At 45.6% G+C, this 26,684-nt stretch overlaps 1 protein-coding gene across 1 annotated transcript; it reads left to right on the top strand.

Annotated features, from left to right (window-relative positions):
• Nucleotides 1-1,631: 1,631 nt before the first annotated feature.
• On the top strand, nucleotides 1,632-23,951 carry lgi3 (leucine-rich repeat LGI family, member 3; the record flags this gene model as incomplete). The annotated part of the gene is made up of 9 exons (XM_084323100.1): nucleotides 1,632-1,849; nucleotides 3,509-3,580; nucleotides 4,434-4,505; nucleotides 12,343-12,414; nucleotides 15,414-15,485; nucleotides 22,240-22,409; nucleotides 22,502-22,666; nucleotides 22,789-22,879; nucleotides 23,000-23,951. The coding sequence occupies 9 exons, from the start codon at nucleotides 1,632-1,634 to the stop codon at nucleotides 23,727-23,729; spliced, it is 1,662 nt and encodes a 553-aa protein (XP_084179226.1). The 3' UTR covers nucleotides 23,730-23,951.
• Nucleotides 23,952-26,684: the final 2,733 nt, after the last annotated feature.

The following is a 26,684-nucleotide window of genomic DNA, read 5'->3' as shown; positions in this document are numbered from 1 at the left end:
AGACTCCACCGATCGACAGTAGGAAATAGGGTTAGGGGTCCAAAATTCTGAACTTAACCTTTAATGATTTCTAAACTATGGGTCGGGACCCAAAACAGGCAGCGGAGCTGGTGTCTTTTGGGTCCTTGCATGCCCAGAAGACTAGGCCAATGTTTTGGTGAGTATTATCAGGACATCATGCTTCGTTGAGTATCATTCAAGGTCGTTCCAGAGGACTGAGGCTTGTTTAATTGTTTATCGCATGATTTAGCTAATTCTGCTATTTTCCTTTTTCGCCCCACAGAAAGGTGCAGAGAGGAAAAGACGTGAGATTTCCTGCTCACTCACGATGCTTCTAATGGCTTGAGACAACCTGGAAATACAATATAATCAATACAATTCCATCCGGTCTTCTCTGCCATGGATGGTATAATTGCCGTCCGTATTGATACAGAAGTTGTGAGTCGTCTGGATCTTGTGAATAACTTGGTGCTAAACTAACGCATGATCATACCAACATAAGGTAGCTTAAAGAAAATAAAAATAAAATAATAATAATATATATATACTGTATATATTATTTTGTGAATTATATTTTTAATGAACCCTTTCACTGCCACACGACCCTTTCACTACCACACTACAGACAGTTATGTGGCAGTGAAAGGTTAACCTTCTGTATTGTGGTAGTGGAAGGGTTAATGCAATTATCCTTTTACATATCTGTAGATTCTATATCTGGAGTAGCATGGACACAATCTAGCCTTTTGGGGGGGGGGGGGGTACTGTGCACCTGTCCTGCCATAGCACAACCCTGCACTGGGTTGAGTTAAGATGTAATCAGAACACACACACAGGCACACACACGCACGCACACACACACACATTCACTCCAGTTCAGTCTCCAGAGTCCCCCCCCCCTCCACACACACACACACACACACACACACACACACACACACACACACACACACACACGCACCAGGACAGGACACAATGTCTACACATTATTTACCTCCCTCTCTGAAGCCTCGTCTCTCTGGCTGCCTGGTTCATCAGAGAGGCTGTGAAAACACCAGACCCTCATCAGTAAATGATCCCCTGTCAGGTCTGACTTGAGCGCTTGCCTTCCCCCCCACCCCCCCCCCCCCCCCCCTCGTTTAAAGGTTTCCGCGTGTGTGTGATAGTAAATAATTCAGTGTCAGCGGCGCTGCATACAGGTCCTAGTGCGGAGAGAGCGGACTCGCTCGTCACTCCTGCAGTCTGTGCTCTTACAGCAGCCCTCTAGAGAGAGAGAGAGGGGGGGGGGGGGGTGAGAGAGACAGGGAGGGAGGGAGAGAGACAGGGAGGGAGGGAGAGAGAGACTCCACAGAAGCCAGGGAAGCTGCAGAGCATCCACACCCACAGAGGATACAAGGGACTCTGTCCCTGCCTCCCTCCTCTGTATCTATCTCTATCTATCCATCTCTCCCTCCATCTCTCCCTCCCTCCCTCATCTCTTCTCTCAGCATCCTGCTGTCGCTGCTACAGACTGTGGATTCTGACCAGCTTTTCCACTCGAGGGGGGAGAACCAAAGTTCTGGAAGCTCCCAGTCACGCGCCTGCCTGCCTACCATACAGTACCTCTCCCGTCGCTCCTGTACCCCTGAAGCATGGCGGACGTCAGATCGGTGAGGGTCCCGGGACGGCTGGGGCTCGTCTGCTTGCTCAACTTGTGCCTGTTGTTCTGCCTCCTGCCGGGGGAAACAGAGGCCCGGAGACCCCCGAAGATCCCCCGCTGTCCACAGACCTGCTCCTGCACCAAGGACAGTGCCTTCTGCGTGGACACCAAGGCTATCCCCAAGAGCTTCCCCCCCGGGATCATCTCTCTGTGAGTAAAGCCCACTCACCCCCCCCCCACTACATCCCCTGCTGTCTACACACTGACACAGAGGGAAAGCCGGTGTGACGTTTAAAGGGTTATCTGAATGTATATCTAATGATACACGTGGCTTCCGTCTGTCAATTATTGATGTTCCATAACGCAAAGTTATATCACAGCTGGGGGGGGGGGGGGTCAGATCATACTGCTGATCTATTCCCAGATGTGATATATATGTGTCCATTAGCGAGGGGACGTATAGCACAGAGAGTTACATAACAGCGGACTAGCCCGACCCTTTGATGGCCCTGAGGGGGTGAGAGTCGAGATGTTTATGTTGTGATGATGACATGCAGCTCTTACGGGCTAATAACAAAGGGTGACAAAACTAGGCACTTTGCACACTTGCGTCAGCCAGCGGTGTCTCTCTTAGACAGAAATCTAGAGAAAGGTCCCAAGAGGAGCCCTATATTTATGGAAGTGAAACACAGTGCCTGGGAGGAGTTACAACTTACAATAGAATTCACGTCTCAGAGCTGAAGGGACCAGCGAGGTCCTTAGAGAGATTTAATCTTCAAGGAGGTGAGATTGGATGCCCTCTGGGTAAATGGAGCACCGCATAATGAAACAGAGAGCAGAGCCCTGGACGGACGGACGGTGGGGGGGGGGGGGTGAATGCGTCTCACTGAGGGGGGTTATGCCGTGCTTAGTCTCTGTCCACAGTGGCCCCACTGATCACCACGCTGGGCCCTTTCAACACTGCACGCCTTCGTTTGAAACGGTCGAGGGAATTCCAGGAGTAGCAGGCAGGTGGAAGTGGCCTCCTTTTTTAGACAAGACAGAAGATGTGAACATCGAGAATAAGGAAGCTCGTGTGTCCTAGTTTTCAAAGGATCTCTAGTCCTATACGCTGAAATTCAAACCGCAAAGACACCTGCGCTCTGAGCCGAGGAGCGAGGAGGCTAGTGGGAGAGAGACGGCGGACCGCATCAGGGCTAAAGTTACATGTTGTAGTAATATATATTGATTGTGCTCCGGGGAGGACATCCCCACGTATAGGTCTGTCTCTTGTTGGTTAAACCTATACGCTCCTCGTGTTTCTCATCAAAAGACCAGACATACTACATACCAGGGGCGTAGGTTTGGTTTCAACATGGGGGGGGGGGGGGGACACTTTAAGGGGGTTTGGTGGTGGTCCTCCCCCAGGACATTCTGAACATCAAACACTTCATTCTGGTGTACTTTTACGAGAGGCACGTCTGCAAGGTTGAGATGGTACGGTCCTGTAGGGGTGTCTGAAATCATTGGTTAATATATAGTTAATATAGGCTAATATAGTAGGATATATAAATGTTTTGACCCCCTTATTTTTTACCTCTTTTTGGGGAGGGGGTTGTCTTTCATATTGGCTATATTATTTGAGGGGGACAAATTGACCTCTTCTCAATGTTGAGGGGGACATGTCCCCTGCAACCCCCCCCCCCTAAAACTATGCCTATATGCTACATACAGTAGCATACTGTTAGTTTTATTTTTTTCTTTCTTATAGTTTTCTCCCCAACACTTACAAAGCACAAACCACTGATGATGTCACGCGTATGGGGTTAGTGGCGGTCTGTGGACATGTGGCTGGCTCATAATAACACGTGCCATTGTTTCCCGGGTCAGGACCATGGTGAATGCGGCCTTCACCACCATCCCAGAGGGAGCCTTCTCCCACCTACACCTGCTGCAGTTCCTGTGAGTATCCCAGCGTGAACGCGGGGCCCTCATCCTGTTTCTCTTCCGAGGATTAAAGCGCTCGTTATCGACTTGTCACGGTCACAGCGTTAGTATAGACTAAACACCTGTTTCTCCCAAGTAAACATTTGCAAATGACAGAATTCACAACTTATTTCCTCCTATAATGTAGCGTAAGCAGAACGAAGTAATGTGTGTCTAGTTGTCCTATTCTATTAATACAATCACAAGACAGATATTAGTATTCCTTTTTTTCAGAAGGGAGATATTATAATACAAGACATCTTGTGTTATAGGGTGACAAGGACAAGATAGCAGCCACTGGGAAATGAATGGTTATTGAACACAGTGGTGACATAGCAGTAATGAGAGTGAAGTGGCCCTGTATCAGTGTCATTCCTAATGACTGACTCCCTTCACTTCTGTTCTGTTACACAAAGCATCATTTGTCTTCTCAAATGCAATAGAGTGTGCGTGTGTGTGTGTATGTGTGTGTTTGTGTGTGCCTGCAAGTGCGTGCATGTATCTAAGCACGTGTTTTTGTGTGCATGAGCTTGAAAGGTTCCTATTTTGTTGTCTGCAACTGCATTCAGGTGACCTTATTTATCGCAAAACCTACCTGTTTTTCCTGGGGTTGAAAGCCGATAAGCTCCTCTTCGTCTATATACAGGAGCGACGTGCTTCTAAAGCAGCAGCTTCTCCAAGATGTCTGGTTTAATCCAGTGAGCTTAAGGAACATTTCAATCTATATTGAGCCAATGTGTTTCTCCCCAACAGTAAGTGGGAATCTGGAGCTGGAGGTTGTGATTTGATGATTTGATGATTTGACGATTGTTCCTTTTGTTTCCTGCAGCCTGCTCAACTCCAACACATTCACGATGGTCGCCGACGATGCCTTTGCGGGTCTGTCTCACCTGCAGTACCTGTAAGTGTCCCCCGCTTGAGGCCACTAAAGGTGGACAACTACATGGCTGGATTTCATCTGACTTTTACCGTCCTTAAAGAACTGTGGTGAAAATCCCACTTTGGTTTTTTCTTGGGTACTTCACCATAATACTGACATTGTGTTTGAGTATTTTTAGAACAGCAATGTAAGATTTTGAGGTCTTGAGTCTGACAAAGATGGCCATATTGAACATTGATTCTTCTCCAGCTACAAACAGACATACTCTCTGAGAGAGATGTTAACTGATTGGCTTTAAGAATCATTAATTTGCTGATGGCTTTGCTGAAGTTTGCAGCTTTCCATGAAGGCCAAGATTCCGGCTCTAAAGTGATTGTGTGCCACTGGCTGCATCCCAGCCCTCTGCATCATCAGCTAGTACCCTGGCTGGCTATCCACTGTGAATGCTAATAACATCATATCTTCATATCTAGCCCAGTCTGCAGGCCGAGCACAGGCTGTGTGCGCCTCCTCCATCCACAGACAACACATAGAAAGTCTGACATACATTGTATTACTAGTATTGCTGTATTACTGGAATGCCATGAGGTTTGTTGATCAAATCGGTTTGTGAGATATTTCTTAAATGCTGCTTTGGACTCACCAAACCTCAATGTTTTCCCTGCTGTTAAATTGGTTTTACTCAGTCGTGGAAAGTAACTAAGTATCTTTCCTCAAGTACTGTACTTAAGTACAATTGCGAGGCACTTGAAGTTGACTAGTATTACTAGTATTTTCATTTTAGGAAACTTTGTACTTTTACTCCACTATATTTCAAAGAAAATATTGTACTTTTTACTCCACTACACGTATCTGAACGTATCAGTTACTAGTTACTTTGAAGAAAAAGATTTAGCAAAAATGTATTATGTATTTTAACATTTTAAGCCAGCCAACTTCAAGAGGATGTAGTGCAGCATAACTTGACCACATACCACTGTAACATAACCTTTAGTCAGAGCAGCATAACTGGACCACATACCACTTTAACAACACCTTTAATCAGAGCAGCATAACTGGACCACATACCACTTTAACATGACCTTTAGTCGGAGCAGCATAACTGGATCACATACCACTTTAACAACACCTTTAATCAGAGCAGCATAACTGGACCACATACCACTTTAACATGACCTTTAGTCAGAGCAGCATAACTGGACCACATACCACTTTAACAACACCTTTAATCAGAGCAGCATAACTGGACCACATACAACTTTAACAACACCTTTAATCAGAGCAGCATAACTGGACCACATACCACTGTAACATAACCTTTAGTCAGAGCAGCATAACTGGACCACATACCACTTTAACATAACCTTTAATCAGAGCACCATAACTGGACCACATACCACTGTAACATAACCTTTAGTCAGAGCAGCATAACTGGACCACATACCACTTTAACATAACCTTTAATCAGAGCAGCATAACTGGACCACATACCACTTTAACATAAACTTTAATCAGAGCAGCATAACTGGACCACATACCACTTTAACATAACCTTTAATCAGAGCAGCATAACTGGACCACATACCACTTTAACATAACCTTTAATCAGCAGCATAACTGGATCACATACCACTTTAACATAACCTTTAATCAGAGCAGCATAACTGGACCACATGCCACTTTAACATAACCTTTAATCAGCAGCGTAACTGGATCACATACCACTTTAACATAACCTTTAATCAGAGCAGCATAACAGGACCACATACCACTTTAACATAACCGTTAATCAGAGCAGCATAACTGGATCACATACCACTTTAACAACCTTTAATCAGAGCAGCATAACTGGACCACATACCACTTTAACATAACCTTTAATCAGAGCAGCATAACTGGATCACATACCACTTTAACATAACATTTAATCAGAGCAGCATAACATACGGTTATCCTATAACCATAGTTATGAGTATAGCGAGCGCTCTGCGCTCAAGTGGAACACATCCCATAGTAGTCTAAATACTGAATAAGTTTCTCCACATGTACACACCCATCCGCCTGGCCACACCCCCATCCGCTCCTCTACATAAGCAGGGGTGTGGCCATACTAACAGCTCCTTCCCAAGTCTTTCACCACCGAAGGCGAAGACCACGGGGTCCTCAGTGAGTCCAGCGCAGAGCGCTCGCTATACTCATAACTATGGTTATAGGATAACCGTATGTTATATTTCGTATTAGCTTACGCTCTGCGCTCAAGTGGAACACAGGAGCTGAGCAGAGCGGAAGCTCGACAAATGTACCCGCTGAGGCACCCCACAACCATCAGAACCGGGGAGGACCCGAGCCCCCGGACCCCCCTAGTGGATGACAGGAGGGAATCGGATCCAACCGTGCAAAGAGGGTTTAGCAACTCAACGCACAGGGTGAGCAGACCGTGGGACTTACCTTCCCACAGAAGAACCCACGACTACACAGGCGCGCAACCCACATGCCACTAGGGAATGAACGGGAAGGGAAAAAAACCTGTTACAACCCCTAATATCATGGGGTCAAGGTCAAGAACCCAACCCCGTGGCAAGGCCGTAGTAGCGGAGCGCGAAGGAGGACCCAGCCCCAGGAAGGGACCCCCCGGAAAAGGGGGCCTGGTGAGGCCAACGACGCCGCAGCATCGAGACCCCACCAGGCGGTCACTAGTGACACCACCCCCCACATCGCCAGCGTATCGGACAGGGCCCATCCAAGAGCAGGCCCTTCCCCCCTACAGCATGCCGCCCTGAAGCCCTCAAGAGGCTAGACCCCCCAGGGGGACCAGGCAGCGCGCCGGGGAGACAACCCCCAAAGAGGTCGATCCCTCAATCCAGGCAACGGGTCAAAAAAACTCGACCTGTGCCTGGAGCACTGCGGACTAGACAGGCGCTTAAGGGGTCTGCTGAAAACAGCACCCCGGCAGAAGGGGCGTACGGTATGCTGTGCACCATGTCGCAGCCTCCACAAAAAAAAACCTGATCCTAGAGGGGCTGACACGATTGGCAAACGTCATGAAAGGTGCAGGGGCACACTCGCAGGCAGACAGGGTCAAGCCCGGCCTAACCCGAGAGTCGACTCCGCTACCAACACACCTGGAAACCAACCACCACCTAACAGGAGGCGGTTGTTCCTATAACCCCCCCAAGAAAAAACTCCAAAACACAACTGCGGGTATACACTGGCTATACAGCAGTACGAGTGTCTCAGTTCTCTAGAAGGGGTTAATCCAGGCCAGCAGGTCGATGAGAACGAGTCCGGAACTGGGCCCGGCGGACCGGGACGTATACAGGGATGCCAGAGGGGCACGAAACCAGCTCCGCCAAGCAGGAGAAGAGAGGGGCAAAAAAATAATGGAGAAGGACCAGGCTTCTTTAGCACAGCGCAACGTACAACACAAAACGGACCAAGCAATAGTGAAGGATAACACGCAGTGATATAACCACGAACACCTCCATAACATCAACCCCTGCAATGCCCCCACCCTACCCGGCATTTCCCCCCCGAAAAAGCACAAGTCCTACAGGGTATCAGAACAGCATATCTGCGCCCCGGCGGACAACGGGTTAACTGACCTGGTCCGGCGCGACCAGAACCAGTCCCGTGTCCTAATCACGCCACCATCCCCAGTCCTAAGAGGGGGGTAGGTACGCGCGTCAATCTAAAACATCACAGAGGGCGCCACCAAGACGGTCAGAACATAAAAGCACCGCGCCCGGTGGCCCACCCCAAAAGCGTGAGTCCCCTCCGCTAATGCTCTGATCTATTCCGTTATCTCCCCCCAGAGATGAACGAGAATTCATCGAGACTAACCCAGTACACAGGCGCTCAGAAGAGACAAACTCCATCCCAGTTGCCCCATGAAAACGCTGTTACAATGAATGAGCAACCAAGGCGCGCAAGCCCACGCGTGATTCCACACAGAAGCACCCAGGGCCAGCACTATGTACACGTCGAGACCCAAAACATATCAATGGTAATTCTAACAAGAACCCAGATAACGTTCCCTCCAAGCCGCCTGGTAGAGCGGCAGGAAGCCGGCCAAAAGACACGGATATGGGTCCCATATGATGTGTCTGAGGGAAAAACACCCCTGTCAAACCCGCTCTGTATAAAAGAGAGGAGACAGGGAACCCCCAGAGAGACTTCCCACGTGAGTAACAATTTGAAAAGATATATGTAACATTGAGCTACGTGACCAAAAGCTCAAGACATATGCAACAGAGCGCAGAGCAGAAAACTTTTGTTTAAGTTCACATGCACCGCAAAACCCATCTTGACAACAACAGAGGTCCACAACATGGAGCCTGAAAAGAACTCACGGAAGTCTCACAACCAATAGAAACGCGCCCAGTGACGTACTCTATGGCGGGGGGAATTCCGTGACCCACCTGGCCAAAAAAGGCATGGGACCAGGGAACTCCCTACCCCCCCCCCCCCCTCTCCCTACCCTGTGACGCGCTGACCAAACAGTGCGACAGGAAGCCCGAAGGACAGAAGGCCCAACCCCCTGACCAATCAGAAAAGAGGGGAGGAGGGGTTTACCAGTTCACCCCCTCATGACCCCACACCCCGGATATGATGAAAAACAACCAGCAGCGATGATACCCGCGTAGCCAGCATGCTATATGAAAAGCGTATATCCACAAGGATAAGCTAAACCAATGCACGCCAGCCACAGACGATAACTCGTCTGCGAACGGGTTTTATATACAAGGCTGTAGGCTCATGTGCGAACACGACACCCGTGTTTCATGTTTTAAGAAAAAACACATACGTTTAAGAGAGGGTCAAGACCACGGTACAAGCTACATATATGAGCACTTCTGTAGGCTAACACTCCAACCAAGTTGTGGACTCAATGCCATGTTTCCAATGTAACAGAATACACACAACCCCCTCAGACAACGGTAAAATGTACCACTATAAAAAGAACACAGACTTCTTCATGATGAGGGAAGAAAAGTCTTTCGACCGAGTGCTAGCCACAGGCCTTGCCAAGCACACATATATATAGCGACCAGAACGATTTACAAGAAACTGTCCTACTCTCCTAAACAACACACAACCCCACAGCTAGGTGAGGGTTTATACATCGTATCCCCAATATATAACAGTGAATAAAAACACAGTTTGTAACAAAAAACAGTCCCTCACCAGGAGGGACCTTCTATTTAGTTAACAAAAATCATATGTTGGGGCTGGGAAGGGAACAGGGGTAAACAGGGGAAAGTCACTAGCGGCGCCTGCCGCGTGCAGCACGGTGCTTGCCCCCACGGGGAGCCGGCCCGGAGGGACGGTTCTGGGGCGCCTGGTCACGTCGATCCCTACCGTCACCTCCGGGCGTGGGGCGGCTGGCTGTGGCGGACGAGGCACTCCCTCCACTCCTGGCCTTCTTTGACGAAGGTCCAGCAGCGGCGGCGGTGGTGGCGGAGGCAACGGTCGCGGTCCTCTGCCGGCGTTGTTTTCGTCGGCCATCACCGGTGGCATCGGGTCGGGGGAAATGGGGTTGGAGCACAGCGCGCTCCCAATACCGACCGCCCGCCATCATCCCCGACATGTAGCACGCTAGCTGCGCGATGTTGGACGCGGCGATGTACGCCTGGTCACTCCAGTTAGCCATCTGCCTAGCCGATTTCCCTTGGGGAACCGGCTTCCGCAACGGCTCCCACACCACTTCGGGACAAAGAATGGATGTCATTGGGCTATCAAGCCGAGGCACCCCGTCCTTTAGTCCCTGGACCAAACCCGCCACCCGCGTGACTGGCACGTAGGCGGGGGTAAGGCCAGTGATGAGGGAGATTACCTGTCCCTGTTTCACGTAGGCCTCCATTGATGGGAAGAATGGGCAGACAACGCCTGTCTCCCTCACAGGACGACGTTGCCAGAGATGACCTATCATGTCATCAGGAACAGGTGCAGGCAGAGCCTACGGCAACGCCACGCCATTAGCGGCTGCGGCGGCCGCCATGAGCTCGGGGAACAAGGCACGCAACTCAGAGACAGGGCAGAGCACCCTCGTTTGGCTCCAGCACCTCCCCAAAGCCAGGCCGTTCGCCCCTGCAGCTCGCCGCCCTACGACGGGAGCGAGCAGAGGCGAATCGCAAATCCCCAGCCACCAGAGGAGCTGTCGGCCTATCGGCCGACCGTCCACTGACGGGGGAACCAGGGCCGGAACTAGGCCATCTCACGGGAGACGGCGGTTCAACGGCCCCTCGGAGAGGCAGACTCACCACCGGGCGCCGCTCGGGCGTATCTGACTGCCACGACCGTGGAGTCAGAGCAGCCCCACAACGCACGCCGGACGCGGCAATGGAGAAACGCGGCAAAGGGTGACGTTGTGAGCGTTCGAACCCCCCGAAGGTGCAGACATTATGACTTAGCTTTTCTCGAAAATTGGTGAGAGAGAGAAAAAAATAAGATACAATGTCCACGTAGCTCCTTTCCAACAACTATTTCGGCACTAAACTCAAGTGGTGTATACAGACACTTGTCGGTGGTGAAAATAGGGAAGGAGCTGTTAGTATGGCCACACCCCTGCTTATGTAGAGGAGCGGATGGGGGTGTGGCCAGGCGGATGGGTGTGTACATGTGGAGAAATGTATTCAGTATTTAGACTGCTATGGGATGTGTTCCACTTGAGTGCAGAGCGTAAGCTAATACAAAATATAACTGGACCACATACCACTTTAACATAACCTTTAATCAGAGCAGCATAACTGGACCACATACCACTTTAACATAACCTTTAATCAGAGCAGCATAACTGGACCACACACCACTTCAACAAAACCTTTAGAGGTCAATGGTTCGAGAATTGAACACTCCCAGGCACTGGAATACACAAACGTCATGTAGAATGCATACTTTTACTTTAGTACATTCAATATCAAATACTTCTCTACTTTTACTTATGTCGAATTTTGAATGGAGGAATTTTACTTTTACCAGTGTACTATTTTATCTGGGTATTTCTACTTTTACTCAAGTAAAGGAACCTCCACCACTGGTATTACTGATCTCAACAGAAGTCACATTTCCCCAGGGGTTTTCTAAAGCCTTGTTGAAGAGCATCAACATAACAAACGTCTCCTCCTCGTCCTTCACGCACGCCTCTGGTTCATCCCCAAGGTGACCTTCAGATGTAACGTGTTAAATTGACACGGTCCATGTTCCCATTACATCTGTTAATTTATTCAACAAACCTTGTGAGTAGAATGAAACCGTGTACAGATATTGCTGACAAATCGTTTCTTCCACACAAAAAGAACAAGCCATGCACCCTGCCTGCAGAGGCGGATGAGATTGTGTTCACCACATAACTGGGATGACGTTACAGTCAGGTTTACTTGGTTATGACTACATCGTCTTGATTGCTTGCTTGATCTAGAGATAATCCGCAGTTTTACAAAGCATATCTGATTTGTTCCAAACTATAGTAGTTATCTCTGTCAGTGTTTTGGTTTTTGAGATATTGGGAGCAGAAATAAATTTTTAAGCGACGCTGTTGGAAGTCAGTGGTAACATGAAAGATAGCCCACCCACCCCTACCCTACATGAGACATACCCCACCCTACCCTACATGAAACATACCCCACACCTACCCTACATGAAGCACATGGCCTCATGGAAGAATGACATGCTTCATGCCCCCATGGACTTCCAGTACCATTGCTAACACTTTGTATCTCCAAAATCTCAAAATCCACTGATGCAAGTGAGTTATCCCTGTAAGAGGTCACCACCAATCTGTCAATTATAACAAATCTGTCAATTATAACCAATCTGTTAATTATAACTGACTCTGAATAAATCATCTGTGTCCCCTCAGGTTCATAGAAAACAATGACATCCAGGCTTTGTCAAAGAATACCTTCAGAGGACTAAAGTCCTTGACTCACCTGTAAGTATCTGTTTTAATTGACTGGAAGCAACAGTTGTGATTGGAGGATCAAGAAAAGAGGGCGGGTTAGAGATGGGTCAATTGAAAAGTAGCACATGCTGTCCGTCATACAGGCTACATACAGTATTTCCAGTGGTTCAAATGGGCATATATGGTACCATTTAATTGTGACGTCATGGATTTTAATCTGGCTTTTACCGGTCTTGTTGGAAGTCATGATGTCATCTCCTCTGTCCTGTCAACCTACACTGTACTGTTTTATAAAGCAGAAAAATAATATTAACAAATTAGTATAAAAAAAAACCACAGATTGTATCATTGACACCATTTATGACATTTAACAATACAATATTAATTTGACATAGTCAGATTATAAAACATCCTCTATAGATATGGAACAAAGCCAGCGGTCAATTACAATGAAAAGGTTGCAATATTTGTAATCAGTGACAGCTGGTGAAAATTATTCTAGGTGGGGCGGTGCCATATTCAATCAGTTTCAGTAACTACAGAACAGTATTGTTATAGAGACTCACTTGTTTTGCTGCCGGTAGAACATCACATATGAATTGGATAAGGGCTGTCGCGTGTCGAGCTTAACACTTTCAGTGCCACCAGGGGGCGCACGACTTTTCACACCTGGCTCGTTTGGAGCTGTTGATCCGAAACCTGGAGCGTTTCCCCCCTATTTCGGTTCAGTTGGGCATATATGAACACAGCAATCACATTCTGTTGCGGAACAAAACAAGCGGGCCGAGACCACCTAGAGAGGGTGGTCTCGGCACACTTCCAAACGAACCCGACGCGACTCGTACGCTGTGAGAATGCAATCGACTCAACAAACCGACACAATAATAATACGTCATGGGTCAACGTGGAGCAGCGATGAGGTACACTGCATTGATATTTGGGCTGACGATCACATTCGTCAGATGCTGGAGAACACAAGTACACTGAAGTGTACAGACAGTTTAGTGACCGAATGAGGGAAAGGGGCTTTGAAAGGTCTGTCGAACAGTGTCGCGCTGCTGCTGCTGCTGCTGCACGTTGTTACAGCGGAGATACAACAAGCAGAGCAGACCCTGAAATGGTGTTTGTGTTGCCGGGTGTCAGTCAGCTGTGTCCCCGCTGCCGCGCAGGAGAGAAGAGCCGGGGTCTGTAGTGACGCTGCAACAGCAGCACCGTGCGGGTCTCTCTCTCTCTCTCTCTCTCTCTCTCTCTCTCCACGGTCATCAGTCAGGCTCGAGTCAGGGTTAGAGGGGGACACACACACACACACCCCAAAATCTGACCAATGAGTTTTTGCTCGCGCGTGCATTTGTTTTGGTCCGCTATTAACACAGCCGTGTGAACACAAACGAACTAAAGGACAAGTGCAACATTGTATCATTATAGTCCCTGTGTCTCCCTGAATCGGAACAAGGCAAACGAACTACAGGTGTGAAAACACCCTTAGTGCTTGAATGCCACCATCGGCGCTAATGTTAACGTTAATATCGCCTAATCTATGTTTTAAATTATGGCTATGTGTCTAATCTGCCCGTCGCTTATCAAAGAATCATTTTCCAGTCAGTGCTGTCAAGGCAGATTGGTTTTTTATCGCTTCATTTCCGTTTTAGAGCATTTTGAAAAGCACCCGTTTTGAGGTAAAAAAAACAGCCCATTCTGTGATAATCGTCTTTTACTGGAATATTCCAGAACGTTGATATTTGTCGGCCTATTTATGAATCGTTTTCAAATAAACGCTAGATGATCAATATTATACGTACACGCACGCACATTCGAGGCGCGCGCTGATAATAGCCGTTTTCATTTCCTCAAGGATTTTACAGTGAAACCGCTGGAGCACATATCAGAAAAAAGCTTATATCTTCATCAAAACGAGTCTGATTATCCTAACACTGATAACATAGATTCCTTACCTGACATCAGATGGTATCCAACTGGTATATTCCAATTCCTGATCACCATTCGAAAAAATCGATAAGTGTATAGATCTAACGTGTATACAGTAGAACTCATGCTTGCCGCGGCTCAGAGTCTCCAGAATGAACTCTGGTAACCCCGGCTGCATCAGTGGACTGGAAAATGTGGACTGGAATATTTTTTTCCCCCCATCCATTTTCATTGAGTCCATTCCAAAATCCCTGATGTCATCTGGGAGACGATAGGGGGCGCTTTTTTCACATCTGATCGCCGGCGGCCTTTGGGTAGGCTAGGGTAGGCTCGCGTGATGCAATATGATTTCAGATCGCTAAAAAAATAAAAAATAAAGAATTCAGAGAAATCTTGTGAGTGGCTTTCAACGTAACTATTGTAAATCCGAGAAAAGCCGTGAGTGGCAGTCAAAGTGTTAACCCTTCGAGAAGCTTTGTGGTCCGGGCTTGAACTTTCCATAAATGTGTCCATATAAATCCATTTTGTTAGATCCAACACTGTCTGAAATATGTATCTTGTGATTATTTTCAATTTCCGACGACGACGACAACAACTGTATGGGATTTCCTGATGGACGTGATTCGGGATGTGATGTCACACAAATGCCACGCTCAACCAATAGAGTGAATAGACAATTCGACAATGACTCTACTTCGGGCGCTAGAGAAAGCGCCCTTCAGGCATCATATTTGAAGACGCTGATTGGATTAAATTTAGTTGCTAAGTTTAGTTGCCCTGTGACTTTTTCAATTGGCTGCGTTACGCACTGACGCCAAGTCAGTGGGGCTATATTTCTAGCGCCCGAGAAGAGAGAGGAGGGATGAACAGGACACACAAACAATGATTTATGTTTGATATATTACACGTTATTGTGCATTTTAAACACAAACATACTTACAATGAGTAATTATTATTTATTTTAATAATTTTTTTTTTTTAGCTGTTGAAATCTAAAATCCAAAACCACTTCTTTCTTCTTCTTTCCACCAGGAGGGGGCGGCGCCCTAGCGCCCTCTATGGACCAGCCGCCACTGTTTGTAATGATTGTTTGTCTATTGCAGGTCTCTGTCAAATAACAACCTACACATGCTCCCCAGAGAACTCTTCAAATATCTTGACATTCTGACAGATTTGTAAGTGTGGATTTCTTTCCAAAGCAGGAGTGGGGGGGGTTGGGTAGGAGGGGTGGGTGGGGACTGTACATTGTAGGTGGGTGGGGGGGGGGGGGTTGGGTAGGAGTGGGGGGGGGGGGTTTGGGTAGGAGTGGGGGGGGGGGGGGGGGGTTGGGTAGGAGGGGTGGGTGGGGGACACTGTACAACTGTACAAACAACACTGTACATTGGATTATTGACAAGACCATACTTGGTAATTTACTGTACATTGGAGGGGGTTGTGTTCGGACATTTACAGGGGCCAGTTTCGAGTTGCAGTCTCCCTTAGGTGTTTTTTGAGAGTGTTTTTGAAAGTGGGTAGTGATTCACATTCCTTTACAGCTTTGGGTAGGGCGTTCCACATTGATGTGGCATAATTGCGAAACGTGTTTAGTCCCTTGTTTGAGCCGAATCTGGGTTTAACATGATTTGTGGAGCTCCCTCTGGTGTTGTGATCGTGGTATTCACTGACCTTTGGGAAGTATTTTGTCATGTACATGGGTACCTTGGTCGTGTAGTGTATCTTGTAGACCAGGCCCATTGCAAGTTGCTGTACTCTGTCGTCTACTCTAAGCCATCCTTTAACAGATTGCAGAATGGGTACAGTACAGTTCAATACATACAATTGCTAAGGGGATGCAGACCAGGGAAAGACTTTCGTCTTGTTTACATCAGGGTCCCCCATTTTCAATTCATCATAACATACACGGCATACAGATAGACAGTACTGCTACATCTATACATTTATGACATACCAGATTTGCAGTAGAAAGCTATCTGGCTGCGTGTTAGCCTTGTTTAGCACAATGAATGGAAGCGGAAATGACCGGTTAGCCTAGGCATTGTCCAGGGGCGGACCTAGCACATTTGGCGCCCTAGGCGAGCTTCACCACTGCGCCCCCCCCCCCCCCCCCCAAAAGAAAATCAAAACATCTTAACAGTTATACAGTAAAGTACTGCACCTTTATTTTTTACAAGCAAGAACAAGAGCTAAGAATAAATGTAAAGTTCACACTAAAGAATTAAAACAAATAAACAACTTAGCTAACACACAATAATAATAATAATAATAACAAACAATAAAAGAATGTGCAAATTAGCTTTCAAAGAAAATTAAAAAGAAATGTAAAGTGCACACTAAAGAATTAAAACAAACAACTTAGCTAACAATCAATAATAATAATAATAATAATAATAATAATAATAACATTAACAAACAATAAAATGACGTGCAAATTTGCTTTAACATATTTTATGTTACACATATATAATCAAAAATATAATATGCTAAATAAACAAACAAATAAATAAAAATTACAAATTCACTTTGTCTCAAGAACTATTTACATTCCACTCCCTATCATCACACTTCAAGGTTAGCCAACCTACTGGTTTCCATTTACAGTGCAATCCTTCTGGCCTTCCTCGCTGCAAAGTCATCAATAACATCATCATATGAAATCTGACCACCAACCTCATGGTTAATACTGATTACAGCCAGACCACTGAGGCGTTCTTTTTTTTTTTCCACTTTTCCTCCCATTTTTCTATTTTTCTCCCATCCCAATTTCGTATCATCCAATTCAACCCTCCCCTGTCTCGAACGCTGTTTCTTGCCTCCCACAAGCTGGCTGCAATGTGGACTAAGTCATACATAGCACGAGTCCCCTCCGATACTCGAGGTAACAGCAGTCGCATCTTTTCACCTGTGCGGCGCGATCTTTCAGCGTCAGGGGTCTGCGCTTTGGAGGGGCTTCCTGATTCTACTGCGCAGGTGCACCAACCGACCTGTAGGAGCCGCTGTCCACAACGCCCGATCCCCACCCATCAGTTTCCCACCCCCTAATACTGCCAATGTGTATTAGTACGGACGACCAGCTAAACTGAAAGCAATGTGGAGCGCTGGGCTCGAACAGGCGAACCCAGCGTCTCCAGTATTCGTGGTGAGCGCCTTGCCCACTGCAACACGTAGCCGCCCCCCACTGAGGCGTTCTTGAGTCATGGTTGACCTCAGGTATGTTTTCAAGAGTTTTAATTAGGAAAAACTCCTCTCGGCTGAAGCTATTGTTACCGGTAGCGTTGCACTGATCCGCAGAGCAATACACAAGTTGGGATATATTTCTGTGAGCTGCTTTGTGTGTATGAATTTCAACAACTCAAGAGTTGTCATGCTCTTTGATGGCAAGTCAGGTACATTTTCCAACTCCTGAGCCAGCTCCTTCCCATCCAAATCAGATTGCCCTCCATTGTTTAAGGTGTGTACAAGTGCCTCTGCTTGCTTCATCAGCTCTTGGTGTGGCAGGTCTTGGAAGTTGTACAAAATTGCATACCTTTCACCTTGAATGAATGACATTTTTATTTAACAGATTGCAGAATGGGTACAATACAGTACGGCTCAATACACACAATTGTTAACACATTCGGGGCCAACCACGTATATGTGTTTCGGATCCAACGCTTGACGGCCAACCATGTATATATATATAAGGTGTAATATCCTATTCAATGTTACCGAGCGGCACTGCAGATTTACCCTACTCTTGGAATTCGGAAAAGTGCATTACCGGCCAGATCCTCATAGGGGCGCTGTCTCAATAATGCAGTATTCCCTGTTATTATGAATGGGCTTTTCTGTTAGCGTAAAGCTATGCGTGTAGCCGATGGCCTGGAATAGTTTTTGGGACGCTGAATTCAGTATGCAGTAAAGGAATATATCATCAGCCAATGGACATATGGATCTACCAAATGGCGATCGATAACTGGGAAATCCTTTTTGGGATCCAACCGGCCACAGGTAAGAGCGATTTGACATCAATTACAGCCCGATCGGGCCTTGCTCTCATAGCCATCCACCCGGTCAGCGAATAAGGCTACTGAGGCTAATGCCGTTATTGGTAATCAATAATCAGAAACGTCCCCCCCCCCCCCCCTTTTCATGCATTCATGGTGGACCATGATACCGACAATATGCATTTTGAGTTTTAGCTCTAGCTTGTCTATAGCCGAAACGCCATTCGATTTAACGTTATTATCTTAGCGCCCTATAACTTGCGTTCCAGGAAATACCCCAGAACATTCTGCTATAACGTTCATATTCACGACGCTATAAAATGGGAACGTATTGATGATTTTTTTTTTATTTATGGCATATTGAAGGGACGGTTTATAGTGTCAATTGACAATGAGAATGGACAGATAGCAATAATATAAAGTATAGATTTAGCTCTACAAACAGCCTCACGCACAATGAAGGTTTGTTTTGATATGCTGGTCGTATAGAGTGGGCCCTGTCTAATCCCAATGGCCCCGAATGTGTTAAGGGGATGCAGACCAGAGAAAGACGTTTGTCTTGTTTACATCAGGGTCCCCCATTTTCATTTCATAGTGACATTTATGACATACACAACATACATGACATCATGACATTTATGGCATAGGGACATACAGGTACTGTATATAGTACTACTGTTACATTTGTGACATATACGATATGCAAATATACAGTACTGTTACCCATAGATCCTAACAGTGAATATATACATATATACATATGATGGGGTATTGGCACGTTTCTCTTCTTCTTCTTCTTCTTTTCTTCTCTTTTTATACTGCGACCCGGATGGCGTTTGTCTCTTCATAGTTCTCTAACGTTAGTCTTTCTTTCCTCAATGCTCAATTCTATAAACACTTGACCGATACCCATCAATGCACAGAGCTCTAGCATGTTCTGACTGTGAACACCTAAAGCCGAGGCTCAGATCGACTGACCGTTTAGATTTTTGGCTCATTTTCCCTTATGTTAGCAATTTTTTTTTCTGTAAAAATAATGGTTGCAGATATAGAGGGGGGCGCCAAAGCTGTGCCAAGCAAAATGTTTACATTTTTTATTTGTTTTATTTTGGCGCCCCCCTCTGGGTGGCACCCTAGGCAACCGCCTATATCGCCTGTAGGAAGCTCCGCCCCTGGCATTGTCCAACTAACACCTCTCCCGAAGGCTAACCGGTCATGTCCGCTTCCATTCATTGTGCTAAGCTAGGCTAACATGCAGCCAGATAGCTTTCTACTGAACGCACAGAGAGGAAACTGGTATCTATCTTCTTGTCACTCTCTGGAGAAGACAGTAAGCTAATTTCCCAAAATGTTGGTGTGTTTCTTTAATCTTTGGGTGCTCTGAGGGTTGGGGGGGGGGCTACTGCGCGTGTCTGCGGAAGTGGCCATGTGGCTTTTAATCTGTCTCACACTTAGCTGGCAGCATGTCACACTTCTGTCTTTTTTTTTTTTATCTTTGCTGTGAACTATCTGAGAAATACTAAAGCAGAGAGTTGGCAAGTTAAAGGTGCTGTGAGTGGTGTTTTTTTATTAGAACAAGTGTTGAATAGCTCTACATTCTGACAGCCATCACTGCAGGGTTCCCACGCTTGCCTTGACATCTTTTTCCATGCTACCTCCTGATTTTCCAGGTACCATATTAAGTGATGATCTATAGGCCCCTGAAGCTTTCCGCCCCCATCCGTGCCCCCCTCTCCTCACACACACAACCCCCTAGGACACCGGACTACTTACTTGATTTAAAAGATGTGCCAGTCAAGTCTACATTATAAATGCTTAGAGATTATGTCTTATTGATAATATCAATGCATGAAATAATGCAACAAGCTGTAGATGAAAAACTATTTATTGAACTGGAACTTTGAAACACATGAGCACTGGGATTGATATGTTCTCTCTTTCCTCTCCTATCTCATCCTGTCCTCTTCTCTCCACACCTCCCCTCTTGTGTCTGCTCCTGTCTTCTCTTCCTACTCTTCTCAGCTCCTCTCCACTCCCTTTTCCTCTGTCATCCTCTACTCTCTTCTCCTCCTCTTTCATCTTCGCCCCTCTTCTCTTCCTCCTCCCTCTTTCCTTTATTTATTAGTCTTATCAGATTATGAGTCTTACGTAGAAGGGGTAGTATGCCTACTCTTCTTTTGTAAATCAAACTAATGAACCTAAAGGGGAAAACATAAGGCTGGTTCCCCTGTGTTTCATCAGTACAGAAACCCCACTAGTAAGCTTAGCTTACCAGTATAGATGTATAGAATCAGTCTAGGCATGATCAATGATTTTTCAAAAATGTCTCACCCCAAATGTTCCTATTTAGTAGTATAATCTTTTTTAAGAAAAAAAAATGAAAAATCACAAAATAGCTAAAAGTAGATGTAAGTAAGAATGAATGTTACAAAATGTATCAAGACTAGACTATTCATGTCAACTAGTATAGAAGTAATGTCACAGCCTAATGTGAAAATGTATTGGTAGTTAGCTAGCAATGCAAGCTAGCCAACACTAGCTAGTAGCTAGTTAGTTAGCAAACTGAATGTTGGCTAGCAAGATTAAATATTCAAATATTTTCCCGTATTTTACCCCATTTCTTTTTATTTATACAAAATGGCTGCAATTCCCCTCTGTGACGATAGGTGGCAGCAGTGTAGATTAGACCATTAGCAGAGGATGTCAGAAAGACGGTTGCTGAGAAAATGTCGGGCAAAGTGGGGTTGTTCCCGAGAGCTCACTCTCTGCTGTGGTTTCTCAGTGTATAATGAATGGTGCTCTCCCTCAACATGCGAGTAGGGTGAGACAACACCATTCTTTAGTCCAAATAATACCCTACTTTATACTATATTAGTCATTTGTTTAATGTAAAGTCAGTCTTACATTGGCACTGCTTTAATGTTGCATTTACCCATAATCCATTGCTGTATTAGACACATGTGCCAGTATAACTTTTGTAAAGTAACTAAGCGCAAATGTAAAGTTAATCAATACACAATGAAACAATATCTTTATCTATATCACATGTCAAAACTACTTTAATAAAACAAGATTTCCGTTTTTCATTTCTACTCATTCATCCAAAACAAGACAGACTGTAGATGTCAAGGTTCCCGTGTTGGCTGGGAAATGCATGTATTTGACCCTTCTATTGAGATCGCGAGTAACGTTATTATTCCTGAAGTCCACCAATCCGAAACTATACTTTTGCCTGCCTCACCAAGTTGCCTGCATCAAATTCCAACATACCATATAGGATGCCAAGAGGGTTTTTATAAACGCATCTTAATTTTGTGCTCAATAGTTTCATTTTATTACTATTTTACACATCATCCAATACAATTGTCCAGGACAACTGTTTCTATTTCCATGTAAGTGTTCACTTTTGCTCAGTTTCCATGACTTTTCCATACCTGGAAAATGAAAAAATGTATTCCATGTTTTCCATGTTTTCCAGGTACCGTGGGAACCCTGATATAGAGTGTTTTGCTCAGTAACATGGGTCGCTCAAATACATTTTCTGGTATCCCGTTCTCACTTTATCCAATCAGGAGAGAACTCTAGATATTTCTTTTGACTTATTTCAAGAAATCCTGCCAAGCCACATTTGCTTACTGCACTGGCAGATCATTTCACTTGTTTCAGGCACATATTTGTTTTTTATTTTTGTCAGACCATTTTTGCAGTGACTGGATAAAGTGGGAACAGGATACCAGAAAATTTATTTTGTGTTTACTGCAGAGCGGAGGGACTGGGAGACCCATGTTACTGACCATGATCCGTGATGGCTATAGAGTGTAGAGCTATTGTTTTCAAATGTAGACCACTTATTTTAACAAAAATAAAAGACCACTTACAGCACCTTAATATCTGATTGTGACATATTATTTCTCTTGATTACTCTCTCTGACTACATGTGATTCAGAGACCTGCGGGGCAACTCTTTTCGCTGTGACTGTAAAATCAAGTGGCTGGTCGACTGGATGGAGAGAACCAACACCTCTGTACCAGCCATCTACTGTGCCAGCCCGTTTGAATTCCAAGGGCGCAGAATTCATGACCTCACCCCGCGTGACTTCAACTGCATCAGTGCAGGTTTGCGTTTTTAAAAGCTGCAAAAAATGTGACGTTGTGGCATACAGTATAATCGTATTTTAGGCTGATAATCCTTCTCCCTCTCCCTCTAGATTTTGCCGTTTATGAGACCTTTCCATTCCACTCTGTGTCTGTGGAATCCTATGAATTCAACGGAGACCAGTTTGTCACCTTCGCCCAGCCCGATTCAGGATTCTGCACTCTATTCATATGGGATCACGTGGAGATGGTCTTCAGAAAGTACCACAACATAACCTGTAAGTTGCTAGCTTTGCTAAGCCGTGTACCATGAAGGTGAATAATTCACCGCTACGTTCAAATGAATGCTGAAACCCTCTCACATTGTTGAGTCCTGAAAGTCTTCCTGTGTCTCCCTCAGCTCGCTCCGCTGTGTACTGCAAGCCTGTGGTGATAAACAACACTCTTTACATGGTTGTAGCTCAGCTCTTTGGAGGATCTCACATCTACAAGTGAGACTTTTGCATCTTGAGCACTTTTGCATTCCTCGTCCGCACTTGAAAAACCAGACGAGATCTTAAAAGATAATAGAGATAAAAAATGAATATTTTACGAGTAACTTTTTGTTACAGGTGGGAGGAGGATCCGCAGCGCTTTGTAAAGATCCAAGACATCGATACCTCTCGCGTGAGGAAGCCCAACTTCGTGGAGACCTTTCAGCTGGACGGGGAGTGGTACTTTGTGGTAGTGGACAGTTCCAAGGCAGGCTCCACCAGCATTTATAGGTGGAACAGCAACGGCTTCTACTCCCACCAATCCCTCCATCCCTGGCACCGGGACACCCACGTGGAGTTCCTCGACGCTGGGGGGAAGCAGCACCTCATCCTGTCCAGCGCCTCTCAGCCCCCGGTGGTTTACCAGTGGAACCGGAGCCAGAAGCAGTTTGTCTTCTACTCCCAAATCACGGAGGTGGCCGACGTGCAGATGGTCAAGCACTTCTGGGTGCGCAAGGTCCTTTACCTTTGCCTGACGCGCTTCATCGGAGACTCCAAGGTCCTCCGCTGGGAGGGACAGCGCTTCGTGGAGATCCAGACCCTCCCCTCGCGCGGCTCCATGGCCGTGTACCCCTTCACGGTCGGCCTCCGTCAGTACCTCCTCCTGGGGAGCGACTTCTCCTTCTCCAGGGTGTACCTGTGGGACGACCTCACCCAGCGCTTCCAGCCCTTCCAGGAGCTCAACATGAGGGCCCCGCGGGCCTTCAGCCTGGTGTCCGTGGACAACAAAGACATTCTGCTGGCGGCCAGCTTCAAAGGCAACACCCTGGCGTACCAGCACCTGGTGGTGGATCTCAGTGCCAAGTAGAAACTCTCAGAAGAGAAATTAATAAAAAAATAAATAAAAGCCAAGGAAGGCATTGTGTGCCATGTAAGGAAAAGACTGCAATCTATCTAAGCCATGTGAAAGTCTGCTAACTCACATTATGTTTTAAGTGGGACAACTAATTAACTGATAATTAGTATTTATATTCTTATGCAATATTCTCCTTAATATATGAGTTTAATTATGTCATAATGTGTATTATAATACAGCATCATAAAATAACAAATGTATGCTGTCATAACACTAGTCTGTGCAATATCGCTGCTTTTATTTAACTGACTATGTGTCTATAAGTGCTTTGGAGGCTAAAGCTGCTGTATTCTATATATATTATTATTAGCCTATATAACAAATGGTGTGCATGTGCATCAAACAGCTGTTCACACTGAATGTTTGATATGGCAATTGAGTGTTGGGCTACTATGGAGATAAAGCTATCTGCAGTAGTAATCTGCATGCATTAGCCTACAACCCAGGCTACTTCATAGAACACTAAATTCAATATATAATGACAAATATTAATCTTTGTAATACATTTTGTCCTGCACATGTTAATCTTTTTCTAATAACATGCCATTATATATCTCTGGGTCTGATGCTCAACTGACTTCTTGTGATGTTAAAACACAAGCACTTGTAATCACGTTTGAATGTGCATGTAGCTGTTAATTTGCTATGTTTACCTGCCTTCTATGTTGCTGTAAAAGAGCTGGTCCCCAAAAAACATGGATTCATATCAGTCTACACGACGAGCATGACTCCTGTAGTCAAACTTTTGTCTCTGATTGCCATATAAATGAGAATTCAGACCACATCACTGACTTCGCATTTACATCTGTATTTATGCAAATTGGGTAGGAATATTTGTATGTCTCACAATGTCAATGAAATTGTGCTGTGGCCTCTGTAATAGGCTAACCCTAAATATATTGTAATTGCAATGTAGGCCTAGTAGGTCTGCTGATTTAAATGCCCATTTGCCTTGGCACAGATGCTAGACATGTACCTAAATGTATTGTCTGTCAAGCTATATTCATTGAGTAATAAATTAAATGCAGTTTTTATTCAGCAATAATATAGATAAATGCATTGAGGCTGATTTATTGGATCCATCATGTGATTTATCGTGGCAAAAGTATGCGCGGGGCTTGCGCAGTTTTGGTGTTCGTGGTCCAACATCAAAATTGAACTTCCGAGTGTGCATGTTTTGCATTCACGGTAGCCCGCTTGGGTGGACTTTGCGAAATGCGAATAATAACTAGTAAGCTCCGTCTACTAATGAAGGTGACACATGCCTCCTCTATTTGAACGACCACATCAAACAAGAGGTGGACGCGGGCAAATACTGCGGCATGGTCATGCTGGACCTACAAAAGGCCTTCGACACTGTCAATCACTCCATTCTAATGGACAAGCTAAAAGCAATTGGTTTTGATAGCTTATCAGTGAGCTGGATGCAATCCTACCTGGAGGGGAGAGAACAGATGGTAGAGGTAAATGGTACTCTATCCCCCCCCCCTCACAGTGAGCTGTGGTGTTCCACAAGGAAGCATACTAGGACCGCTACTCTTCCTAATTTATGCAAATTACATGTCGTCAGCCTGTGACTGCAACTTGTTCCTGTTTGCGGACGACTCAGCCCTGCTGGTCTCTGACAAGAACAAATTGCAGGTTGAAAAAACCCTCAGCACGGAACTAGGCAAAATCTGCATATGGCTCGCTGATAACAAACTATCATTACACATGGGCAAAACAGAGTCCATTCTCTTCGGTTCAAATAACAAACTCAGCAAGACCGACGGATTCTCAGTTACAGTGGGTGACAATATTGTCACAAGGAAAGACGAAATTACCTACCTGGGTTCCATCCTAGAGGAAAATCTTTCATGTGACAAAATGGCATCCAATGTAATAAAAAAAGTCAACCAACGAACTAGATTCTTGTACCGGATCTCCTCTCTGGTAAACAAGAATACCCTGAAGACTCTGGCAGGAGCACTCATTCAAGGGTACTATGACTATGCGTGCACCTCATGGTACCAAAGCACCTCAAAGGCGCTTAAAACAAAATTACAAACATCACAAAACAAACTGGTCAGACTACTACTTGACCTGAACCCCAGAACCCACCTCACCCCTGCCCACTTTGACAACCTAGGATGGCTTAGAGTAGACGACAGAGTACAGCAACTTGCAATGGGCCTGGTCTACAAGATACACTATACGACCGGGGTGCCCATGTACATGTCAAAATACTTCCCAAAGGTCAGTGAATACCACAACCACTACACCAGAGGAAGCTCAACAAATCATGTTAAACCCAGATTCGGCTCAAACAAGGGACTAAACACGTTTCGCAATTATGCCACAACAATGTGGAACGCCCTACCCAAAGCTGTAAAGGAATGTGAATCCCTGCCCACATTCAAAACCGCTCTTAAAGAGCACCTACGGGAGGCTGCAATTCGAAACTGGCCACCGTAAATGCCCAAAAATCCCACCACCTCCTAATAGACAGTCTCCTCCCCACCGCATGTATATATTCCCTCCCCGCCGTATGTATATTTCCCTCCCACCCACCCACCCCCTCCTAATGTACAGTCCCCTCCCCATCATATGTATATACTCTGTCAGGATCTAGGGGTAACAGTACTGTATATTTGAATACCGCTTATGTCACAAATGTATCAGTACTAAATACCTATATGTCCCTATGCCATAAATGTCATGTATGTTGTGTATGTCATAAATGTCTATATGAATTGAAAATGGGGGACCCTGATGGAAACAAGACAAACGTCTTTCTCAGGTCTGCATCCCCTTAACAATTGTATGTATTGAGCCGTACTGTATTGTACCCATTCTGCAATCTGTTAAATAAAGTTTTCATTCATTCATTCATTCAACGTGCGCAACCCATTAGTCAGTTGCTAGTTA

The sequence above is a fragment of the Notolepis coatsorum genome (genome assembly GCF_963971535.1).
Source record: "Notolepis coatsorum genome assembly, chromosome: 10".
Classification (NCBI taxonomy): Eukaryota; Metazoa; Chordata; class Actinopteri; order Aulopiformes; family Paralepididae; genus Notolepis; species Notolepis coatsorum.
Note: the sequence above shows the minus strand (reverse complement) of the source record. Positions and strands in the feature narration are given on the sequence as shown.